An 11496-nucleotide genomic window follows, 5' to 3' on the forward strand; every position below is an offset into this window, starting at 1 on the left:
AGTAATCAAGATTCATGATTTGGGAGATCCTTAATGAGCAGCTTACTTTGCAAACTATGCAGACCAAGTCAGGACTCTTCCTGCTGTTTAGAATCGGGGTGAGTTTTAAACCTCGCCTTCACTATCGTACATAATGGCTGCAGCTGCTTTACAACAGCCATTTAGCATCTCTCACAATAAGCAGCTTTTGGTAAATATCTGGGCATTGCAAGCATCCCATTGGCTGATAATGTAATTTCCTGCTTGTTTGGCTGTTGACAGTCTCACTTCACTTAAGAATTCAAGTGGCTTGGTTTAGACAGAAACAAACACGTTGGGCCATGCACACTTCTCTTGGCTACATAATCACAACAACAGCTCCCATTCAGCTTCTGCTTCTCTCACTCCTTTGTACAACTAAGCCACAATACTCATGTTTTGTATTCCATCAGTTAATGTCGCCATGTTTTTGTCTGCTACCAAAGTAAGCACGTTGTAATGAACTAGTATTACCCACACAACACTGAGGCTACAGCATCCATTGCGTTTAGTTAGCAATGCTAATAGTGCTAGCAGGCTGCTGTTAGACTCGCTGCTTGTAGAAAAATTAAATAATGATATTATACACAAAAAGCATTACACAGTGCTTTGCATCTAGTAGCACATTATGACTTAAAAGAAAGAATAAATACATTTCACAAAACGAAATCTCTCAAAGAGAGGCGTAACTGTAATGTGACATCGCTTTGCTATGAGGAGCTCCACTAGCAGAAGGCTTGGATTGCAAAGAAAAGACAGAAAGAAGAAGAAAACGTGTATCTGCTGATAGAGTAGTTTGATGCCGGGGCTGTGATGTGAGGACAGCAGCACAAATGTAAACATTGGCACTGCCTCATTGAATGCAGTTTAATATTCACTTTGAATTGACCTGTAGTAGACCAATCATGTTCTTTAACATTTGGAAACAGCCGTTTGACAAATGAGAACTGAATGCAACGAAAATGTTGAATCCATTTTGTTTTTAGCTCGACTGTCTCTGTGGTTTAGTTGAGGAGGCCACAACCTGCTGATTCGTTATATTTTTGGTGCCTTGGATTTGATTTTGTCTGTTTTTAGATGACCTCACATTTTCCAAATACTTTTCAACACTGTAGTTGTGATTTTTGAAGGTATGTTTTATTTACTTTCTCATGACGCAGTGTTAGCACTGAATAAGGTGATGTCTCATTTTGGTAAATATTTTCACTTTTTAGCTTGCATGCCGGCTTTCAAGAACTCATTAGTGTGAACTGATGAATAATGAACGCAGAAAATCAAGAACATGTATGAAAAACATTATAGAAGGTTAGCTTCTTGCTAAGAAGTGGAAATGCTTTAACAATATGTGATATTTCTTTGAAGGTTGTAAATGGGTTCTGTTCCTTCATTCTGTGCAGATTTGTGTATAATTTAATTACCACTGTTGTATAATAATTGAACTGTATTTATGTGGTCTGCGTTCCGTGTCTGTGAATTGTTATAGAGGATGACGTGCACACTCCGCATTAACACATTGGATGGTCCTCAACTTTTTATGTGTGTGCAATTTCCTTTCATTGACCTGTGGAACCGCTCATGAAGAATAAAAACAAGACAACACTGTATGCTGATCGTGGTCTTTTGAGTTCAAACAGTATTGGAATACTGCTTGAAGTTTATAATATCGGATCATACAGCAGGATACTACCATTCTATGGTAAAGTTTCTCCTAAAAACATGTGGTCTGTGGTGGTAAAAGCATCTTACTGGAACTTTATTCCCTAGAAGGAAGGAACATGCTAGAAGGTAAACAAACAGATCATTGGTGCAATGGCTTTGACATCTGAAGTATGCAGCATGCTCAATTTTTCTCTACATGTCTCGATGACGCACCAAACAATCCAGGGGGGTTTGGACATGAGTAATGTGCAAATGTTCCGCTGCAATTTGTTAAATTTGAAAAAAAGATTAAATTACTGCAGATAAAATCTGATGATATACATCTCTAAACAAAAAATTGCAACCTGTCGGAACAAAACCTCTTTTACAAAAGAGTTTATAATTTAAAGAATGCAGTAAAGCAAATAATGAACTAAGTGCATTAAGATAGAAACTTAATATAGTATCACTCAAAGCATAACCTCTCGTCTAAAGCATTTAGATCGTTAATCTGATAGTTTCTATGAGCATGGAGCAACAGATTCTAGAGCACATTAGTAGCTGCTGGAACCTGTTTCGGAGGCCAGCCTGCAGAAGAAGTTAGATGAGCGCCAGATCTCCTTGTGAGGAGTTAAAATAAAGAAAACTGTGTAGTATATTAGTACAAGTCTGTTTAGATAACCTTTTACAAGCAAACACGAAGCGATGACACGTGTTCTTACACTGAAAGGAAGACCAGATGAACGAGCTGGTCTCGTCCCACCGCCCTACTCACATTCTCTCTTCATCTGTTTAGCTACAATAATCACAGCTATGACCCCGTGAGGCCAGAGTGCATTAGTAAAGGAAGGTGAAGTTCCCAGTTTTAATTTAAACATTTAAACATTTACAGGTTTCCTCCTCCCTACCCGTCCTGTCTTGGGTCTCAGTCAACGGGTTTGCAGATCATTTCACTTGTTCCACCTAATGCTCCATCTCCACACTGCTATGAACATTCCAGGTCCTCCGGGACATGTCTGCTGTCTGTCCGGAGTCAGAACTAAACATGGAGAAGCAATGTTTAGTTTTTATGCAACATATATAAACTGCAGGCCAGCGTCAACTCTCACTTCTATTTCAATCAAAGATGAAGACTGCTGTGGAAACATGATAAAAAAATAAACATCCTGGAAGTAATTATAATGAGAAACTTTCTCAACGTAATGACTTAGTATCTTATCTGAGTATCTTTTAATTATGAGATAGTAAGTCATACTTTTGAGATACTAAGTCATAATTATGAGATGCTACATCATAATTATGAGATAACAATTATGAGATGCTTATATCATAATTATGAGATACTAAGACATTATTTTGAGAAGGGTTCTCATTATAATGACTTACAGTATCTTTATTTTTTCATCACAATGGCAGGAATGGCCTTCCATACTGTTCTGTTTGCCGCTGCCTTTTATTGAATCAAATAACTGCACCGTAACTTATATTCTTGTATTTTCTTATTCTTATTCTATTTTAGGTTGTTTTGTGATGTTTACTCGCCTCTCACCACTGCTTCAAATGTCAAAATAAGACTAAAATGTGTTACAAGATATTCTTCAGTGCCCAGGGAAGATCCCATACTATCCTGAAAAAACAAACAAATCGGCTCTGTTTATGATTGGCTGCAGGGACTAAAGACCCCCGCTCCCCCCCCCCCCCCCCCCCCCTAAATAAAGGGGCGTGTCTACCCGGGATAACGCAGTTGTTTTCATCTTCTTGCTACTGAAAGCCAACGGTGCCAGCCTGCAACGGAAGCAGCTTTTAAACGTGTTTTAACAATTTTGCACAGTAAACATGTCCTTCAAGGCAGCGGGAGCAGCAGTGACACGTGCACTGTGGACCAGAGCACACGGGACTCCTCCGCTAGCGCGATCCCCCAAAGTGTACAACAGACTTTCGACAACATGCAGGGTGTACACAGTGCGAAAGCAAGGCTGTGAGACAACTCGAGCACAAAGCTGCAGCTCTGACTCCGACAGGCCGAATGGCGACGTGCCATCCTCCTCCAGCGAGCCGCCTCACAGACGCCAGACTGCGGAGAAGAAGGGACCCAAGGAGCCCGTGGGTGCGCCCGGTGTCAAAGCACGGTCGTTCACGTCCACCGCAGCTCCGGTGGATCAGACGTCCTACATGTGGGCTCGGTACAATGACACCAAACGGCTAGTTCACGGTAGGTAAAGCGGGTCCCCAATGGTGCCCCCCCATCAAGACCCCCCCAAGTAGCAACGGTTAGCCATCCACGTCACCAGGGCTCACTGTGAAGATGTGTTGTTTACGCATGGGGGTTGTTTTTCATCCTCTTTCAGAGTAACGCTCGCGTAAATCGGACAGATGGCACAACATGCTGGTAGTTCCTCACAGGCCAAATGCGGTTTAGGGTAAAGTTTCAACAGCCGTTTGCTGTTTTTAAATATAACCAGCCAGCAACATGTTCCGCTTTTTGATCTTAAGAAAAACAAAAACAGCCCCTAACGTAAGCGAACGAGAAATACGTTCAGTAAAGTTGGGAAAAGAAATCTTCAACTTCACCGAACTGAAGAAATATTAGCTAATGTGTGTTATTTTCATAATGGTATTTTAATGTCAGCAATTGTTTTTAACTAATAGTGAAAACAATGTTTTTTTTTATGGTGTCATAAAAGTACATTTGGCATAAAGTGTAATGCTCAAAATAGAGCATAAAAAGCGTGAACAATTTCAGATAATAAAAAAAACTTCCATAGTTAATTACCTTTTAACTCTACACATTCTAAATATGCACAAGAGGGGAGTTTCTCTCAGAAACCTCCTTAGGTTTAGACACGCCTACTTGTTTAGGTTGAGCAAGAGTGCATAGTTCGTGTGCTCTTTTCACAGCAGCCATTTTGACAAGTAATTGCAGGGTTAACACGTGTGTTGATTTAATAAACAATCAATTAGGGCCCTGTTCCATTTAGTGGGGCTGGCTCACTGTAATGGCTTTGACACTAAATAGAATGGGACCTTTTTATCGATTACACTGTGTGCATCCTGCAACTACATGTCGAAATGGCTGCTGTGAAAAGGGCCTATTGAGGGCGGTTCTTTGCCCCCCCCCCCCCCCCCACACACACACAATGTAAATGTGTGCTGATATTTATTTTTACTGTGTAACTATACTGTAATATATGTGTGGAGCATATATTAGTTGTCACTTTCAGACCAACTAGTTATTTCATAAATCTTATAGTTTGATGTGACTCAACACGGGGACAGTGAGAAACTAGCCTTGGGTCGGTGCATGGGCATGTGTCTGCTGCGGGCCTCATTGCTGTGACACAGTCCTGTGCTAAGGTATTGGAGGCTGTCTCAGGAACAGATTGTAAAATGTTTGTTTACACTGTGCCCATGCATTGGCTGCATGACTGTTGTATTTATCAAAGCGTGCAACAGAGGCGAGCAAAACTCATGAAATGGATAATTAAAAGAACCGCTATTACAAGAGGTAGTGGATGCTATGCTACCAATCAGCCGTGCATTAAATATAATACCCTCAATTTGTAAGGGCTGTGCTAAAAGTTTATTTTTTGGGTGGCTGGACTTAGTTCTGTTAAGAGTCAGTTGGCATCCTAGAAGCACATATTACGCAACTTCCAATGAGCTCGCCAGCCTCGCTAGATTGAAACCAGCAGTGGAATTACTGCTTTCGTCTCTGCAGATGTCAGAAATCTGTTTCATAATACAACATAATCGTGAATTGACTAATCCTACCCTTCCTCAAAATGAAAACAGTGACTTGTGTTTTGTTCCCTTCTTTTTGCATATTCATTGATTTCTGTCTGATTTGATCTACTTTTGACTGGATTAATTAAATGAGGGTTTCCCCATCTGCTCTCAGTCCTGATCCCACCAGGTGCGTGTAACCTCCTCAACTCCTCCACCATCTACGCCAACAACGAGGTCAACCTGGCTGAGGTGGACATCTACGGCTTTGACTATGACTACACGCTGGCGATGTACTCAAGTGCACTCAACGTAATGATCTACAACAAAGCGAAAAGCTTCCTAATTGAACACTTCAAGGTGCGTTTTACAGTCGCTGCATCAAGTATACGGGCATTACAACTGCTTTTAGATTGAGGTTAATTTATCCGTTTCATCTTCCTGCTTGACAGTACCCTAAAGGCATCCACAAATATGATTACATTCCCAACTTCACCGTTCGGGGTCTGCACTATGACATCCAAAAGGTACATTCTTTTAAATCACAAATGTCCTTTTGCATCGGAATAAATGTGTACATTCCTCCGTACTGATAATTAAGAGTGAACCCCCCCCCCCTCCCTCCTCCTCTGTAGGGTCTTCTGATGAAGATAGATGCCTTCCATTACATTCAGCCAGGAACGGTGTATCGGTAAGAGGTTGATGCTGTGTTGAGTGTATCTTAACTAACACTTATGCCACGTTGTTTCTTTTAGTTACTTTAATCTACATTGCTGCTGCGATGGCAACTCATCCGTTTGTTTTGTCGGATAATGTTGTGTGTGTTTTTATGGTGCATTAATATATGTTTGGTGTTTCCAGGGGGCTGAGCCCAGTGCCAGACGAGGAGGTCCTTCAGCTCTACGGGGGGACCTACCATATCCCTCTGGAGCAGGACAGCGGCTTCTATGGAAAGGTGAGGAGGATGTTGTTATTATAATAGTGAACAGTAATATGAACACAATTGGATAATCTATCAGGTACTTCAGTTGACTTTCATTGTTTTTAATCATTTGAAACTGTGCAGACAGAGCTGCCTGACATGTACTACAGTTATTGCTCTTTGTATTCAGATATTTTCACAATGTCTTTGTGAAACATGTTTGGTTTGGCTCAGATGAGAAAGCTCTTCTTAAATTTGTGGGCTCAACACATCTGATATAATCTCATCGGGCCACTCTCAATCAGGGATGCGGTTCAGGATTAAATCTTTCAACAGATATTTTAAGCGAGGGTTTCCTGTTGCATAAGCCGCGATGTTGAATTTTGTAATCTCATTTGTTACATCGTCCGTGATCCTGTCTCTGAAAAGCTGACAGCAACAACTCTGTGTCCAATAAAATAATTAGTTTTTTTTAGTTTTGATTTTTTTCAATACTGCACTCGGTCATGAAACGTAGAAATCTCTATTGAGTCCGACAGTCACAAAGGTGAACCTGACTTTTTGCAATTTGAAGAGTTTTCGGTCCATTGGGTCCTTTAAGTGCAGCGGGAAGTATCCCTCTCCCTCTTCTGATTCTCCTTGAAACATTCCTATCAACAATAGTTTCTGTGTGGCTATTGGTCGCAGTGAAAATGGTTCCTTATGTGATCAGGAAGTGTTATTTTTACAAGTTCACAAACATTTTCTGCACCCCAAGTAAATAGCAAGAAATTAAAAATGTATTTTCTATCACAGGGACCAAAGGTTAAGCAGTTCATGGACATCTTCTCCATTCCTGAGATGACTCTCTTGGCCGCAGCAAATGATTTTTTCATCACCAACGGCATCGAATACGATCCCGTTCACCTCTTCAAGGACGTCTCGGTCAGTATTTATTGAATATTACACCCTGTGTTTGAGGTTGTGGCCTCATACTGAGAAGTATACTGACCCATTGTATTTGACTGTTTTCGCACACTGTGATTCTTCAGCTGGAGGCTCAGGAATCTGCTGAGCTCAGCAGAAGTTTTCGAAAGACTCTCGTGGGTAGAACAAAGAACAATCGCTGCTTTTCCTCTTGGTCCTGAGATGCCAGGGTTTCCTGTTACAGGGCACTAGTACAGCTAGCACTAGTACAGCTAGCACTAGTACAGCTAGCACAACATCTGCCTTTGATTTAACAACAAAACAAAAACATGCAAAATGTCAGGTTCTTATAGAGTTTTTAACTGGTTATGAAACAGTCCCAATTTAATACTAAAAATGACCTACATAGTCAAATGAGACCATCAGCGAGCAGATTTGTTATTTCTATGTAGTTATTCCTAACGCTTAATCGGAGCCTCCAGGGTCAGGATTTCGCTGAAATCAGACAAAATTATGCAGGTTTCCCAGAAGCTCCTTCCGACTCCAGCTGGGCCTCCGGCTGCGACCAGCCGGCCACGATAAGACCCAGAATTGGATGGGGATGGAGAGCTCTGCACCCGGTGGCAGCGGCCCCTCCTCCTCCCGCTAAGACTAGGGCGGTGCATCTCTGCTCCGCCAGTACTATTGCTTTTGTCCACAGTGGCCGCTAAAAATCAATACAAAATAAAAGTTGAAAATGAAAAGTCATCACTTTCATACATTGTGCCATTTCTTTCTGAGCGACTGTAGTTCGGAGCTCTCTCTCGACTCACGCTAGTTCAGGAAAGTACCATGAAATCTGTAGGTCTGTTGTGAAGGTCTGTTGCCCCCAATGTAACACCTATTTAATCCTCAGGAAGCAATTGGCATGGTTCACCTGCAAGGCTACATGTACAAATGGATCATGGAAGATTTTGGTAAGATATCTTATTTCCTTAGTTTGTATCAAGCCAGCACATTACTGCACATAAAATAAGATTACGGGAACGTTTTGTGCGGTCTTCTTTCTCGTCATAGATAAGTACATCCTGAGAGGAGAGGAGACGGATGCTGTTTTGCATCGGTTGGTCGGTCATGGAAAGAAACTGTTCCTCATTACCAACAGTCCCTTCAGCTTTGTGTAAGTGAATACCATCTGTCCGCTATGAGTCCACTCTGACCCAGAACGAGGGTAAACTGTTCTGTTGCAATCTGTTAAGCTAATGTGTTTTTCTTTTCCTGTGCGCAGGGATAAAGGAATGACGCACATGGTGGGAAAAAACTGGAGAGACTTCTTTGATGTGGTCATTGTCCAGGCAGACAAACCTCACTTCTTCACCGATTGTATCAAGTGAGTAAATGTTTCGGGAGAAAGTGGTGAACAGAACGTTGATCATCTTGTTCGAAAATGTCCTGAACATGTTGATTCTTGCAGACCCTTCAGGCGCTTGGATGATAATGGAGACCTTCAGTGGGAAAAAATCAACAGTTTGGACAAAGGACAGATCTACAAACAGGTCTGTGTAACTTTAGGCTACCGTCTGACTCCTCTGAAAGTAAAGCTGTTCCTGATCCTCTAATCATTGGGCTTATTTGTCTCTCTATTCAGGTTGCTACGTGTTTAACTTAATGCATCCTCTGCGTCTTAATGAACCAAAGAAAATGGCATGTGGTTTGTGGTTTTCTTTTGTGTTTCAGGGAAACCTGTTTGAGTTTCTCAGATTGACAGGCTGGAGAGGCTCAAGGGTTCTTTACTTTGGAGACCATCTTTATAGTGACCTGGCTGTAAGTTTCAAATCGCACTGCATTAAGGATCCACTGTATGACTGACTGTTATTGTGATATCCCATGACTTCAGAATTTACCTTCATGATGGGATTATTCCCATCATCAACACTATTCATGGTCCAGGCCCTGTCAAACACACACAGACAGACAGACAGACAGACACTCACTGTCTCCACCTATTGCACAATTCTGAACATTTCCAGTGTGACAAGACAGACACTGTCTCCACCTATTGCACAATTCTGAACATTTCCAGTTTAACATTTGGGAGGTGCTGCAAAGTGAACATTTTGAACACCAGGTGGCATTTACATGTTTATAAATGTAGACTCAGTGGCATGGATTTAAAAAGTATAAGAACACGTTACTAGACAAAAAAAGTATATTTATCATTGAAATATCAATCAATTCATTAATTCGATCTGAAAAGAGCTAAAGTTAGGGCACAATTTGGTTCATCTGTGTGCAGCAGAGTTTGACCAAAGCAGTTTAACTTGTAGGACCTGATGTTGCGACATGGCTGGCGTACAGCAGCCATAGTACCTGAGCTGGAGCCAGAAACCAAAGTGGTGTGCACCGACCGGTACGCAGTGAGCCTCACCTGGCTGCAGGCTTTAACCGGCCTGATGGAACGCCTGCAGGTGAGAAGCACATTTTACATTCTTCTTATGTAGGGAGTCACCAAAATACAGCAATGACAGGCCTTAAAATGCAAGTCCCAGTCTTACCCAACTCCTATCCAAACGTGTTACGGGTTAAAGGGAGACGGATGTTTACATAGCTGGCAGTTACTCATGTTTCTTAAGCCTCAAATTGCCAAATTAATAACGGACCTCGATTTGCTCATCGTGTTTTCTTTATTTTCTTTAGTCACATCGGGACCCAGAGTCTAAGCTGGTTTTTGAAGAATGGCAGAAAGAGAGAGAAGAACTCAGGTGGGTGCCATTATTCCATCACTCGATCTCATGCGCCTCCTACTGAACCCAGTGAGCCTACTTTCATCAAATACAGTTCATAGCATGGTGCATCTATACAAGCGCTGGACTGAGTGGTTGCTCTTAACTTGATTATTTCAGTTTATGGTTATATTTCCACGCCACTACATTTACGTGACAGCTAAAGTTACTTTGCAGATTAAGATTTTGTCTTATTAAGAGAATATAAAATATGATATAATATCATAATAACCTAACTATATAAAGTGGTTGCTCCACCTCGAGCAGCTGTATCTTCAAAATGCTTATGTTAGCATTAGTAATGGTAATCTATATTTATCTCTATTATTACTGTCCCTGGCAAATAAATGAATAAGAAATATACAAACATGATGATGATTGGAGGGCATTCTGCCTGTGTAATCAATAGCCTACTTTTATTTTTGATAAATACTTTGAGTGCAAGACGTTCACTCGGAATTGGGTATTTTGACTTTGTCATGCTTAAGATCATATTAACTGATACCTCCTAACCTTTTATGTCGCAGGGTGATGACAAAGAACGTGTTCAACCCTCAGTTCGGCAGCATCTTCAGAACGTGTCACAACCCCACTTACTTCTCCAGACGACTCTCTCGTTTCTCGGACATCTACATGGCCTCCCTCAGCTGCCTTTTGAATTATGACCTCGAGTACACTTTCTACCCCCGCCGCACCCCTCTGCAGCACGAGTCTCCTCTGTGGATGGACCAGCTTTGCACCGGCTGCATGAAGACTCCACACCTGGAGGAGATGTCTCACATCCGATGAGATCCGTGCTCCCCTCAGTGACTGTTTTGATATTTTGTATTTTAGTCCTGGCGGACATTTCTTTCTTACGATTAATTTTCTACAGCACGGTGTCTTTTTAGTTGAGAAGGTGCTGCACTGCTCCCTGCTCACAGGGCAAAGCATTAGCTACTGCACAGATCCACGTCTCCAATGATTTCACTAGATGGTGCTGTAGATTTACCTGCTGTCCGGAGAGCATGCGATTCAATGTTGCCAGACACGCTGGTTGCTGCCTGAATTAAAGTGATATGAAAATGATAAGCAATATGGAGCTACTGTCGCACAAATAAACAAGTATAATCTGATGTGTGGATCTCTTATTAACCACGTTACAACGGCATGTCATAATAGGAAAGTTACCTTAAGATTATTATGAACATATACAGCCTCGAGTCGAGACTAACTTTCAATTAATTAAATGCATCTAGTGCAGTGGTTCCCAAAGTGGGGGTCGCGACCCCTAGGGGGGGCGCGGTGGTACTACAGGGGGGTCGCGGCTTCATCACCAACCCACACACACAGACGCACACATACACCGGTAAAACAATATAAAATAACCGACGTGACATGCACTGTGCTCCAACCACGCCACCAGAGCGGCTTATGTCACAGACCGACTGTGGCAAAACCAGCGAGAGCGAGAGCGAGCGCGCGCGAGCGAGAGAGCGAGCGCGCGCCCGAGCGAGAGAGCGCGAACGAGCGAGGGAGAGAGAGAGT

The 11496-nt window shown here is 42.0% G+C and overlaps 1 protein-coding gene across 1 annotated transcript; it reads left to right on the forward strand.

The window, feature by feature from the left end:
• Positions 1-3392: 3392 nt before the first annotated feature.
• nt5dc2 (5'-nucleotidase domain containing 2) lies at positions 3393-11084 on the forward strand. The gene is made up of 14 exons (XM_076099204.1): positions 3393-3868; positions 5555-5739; positions 5832-5906; positions 6015-6070; positions 6241-6334; positions 7097-7225; positions 8103-8163; positions 8264-8366; positions 8475-8576; positions 8661-8742; positions 8924-9010; positions 9514-9654; positions 9884-9948; positions 10497-11084. The coding sequence occupies exons 1-14, from the start codon at positions 3493-3495 to the stop codon at positions 10756-10758; spliced, it is 1818 nt and encodes a 605-aa protein (XP_075955319.1). The 5' UTR covers positions 3393-3492; the 3' UTR covers positions 10759-11084.
• The last annotated feature ends 412 nt before the right edge of the window (positions 11085-11496 follow it).

The sequence above is a fragment of the Anarhichas minor genome, unplaced genomic scaffold (assembly GCF_050575085.1).
Source record: "Anarhichas minor isolate MPS153535 unplaced genomic scaffold, ASM5057508v1 ptg000003l, whole genome shotgun sequence".
NCBI classification, from domain to species: domain Eukaryota; kingdom Metazoa; phylum Chordata; class Actinopteri; order Perciformes; family Anarhichadidae; genus Anarhichas; species Anarhichas minor.

Excerpts from the sequence above, each read along its gene's own strand:
- nt5dc2 (XM_076099204.1), top strand. The coding sequence starts at position 3,493 with ATGTCCTTCAAGGCAGCGGGAGCAGCAGTGACACGTGCACTGTGGACC. Across the intron at positions 8,164-8,263 it reads ATGGATCATGGAAGATTTTG|ATAAGTACATCCTGAGAGGA; the intron begins GTAAGATATCTT and ends TTCTCGTCATAG. Across the intron at positions 9,655-9,883 it reads GCCTGATGGAACGCCTGCAG|TCACATCGGGACCCAGAGTC; the intron begins GTGAGAAGCACA and ends TATTTTCTTTAG.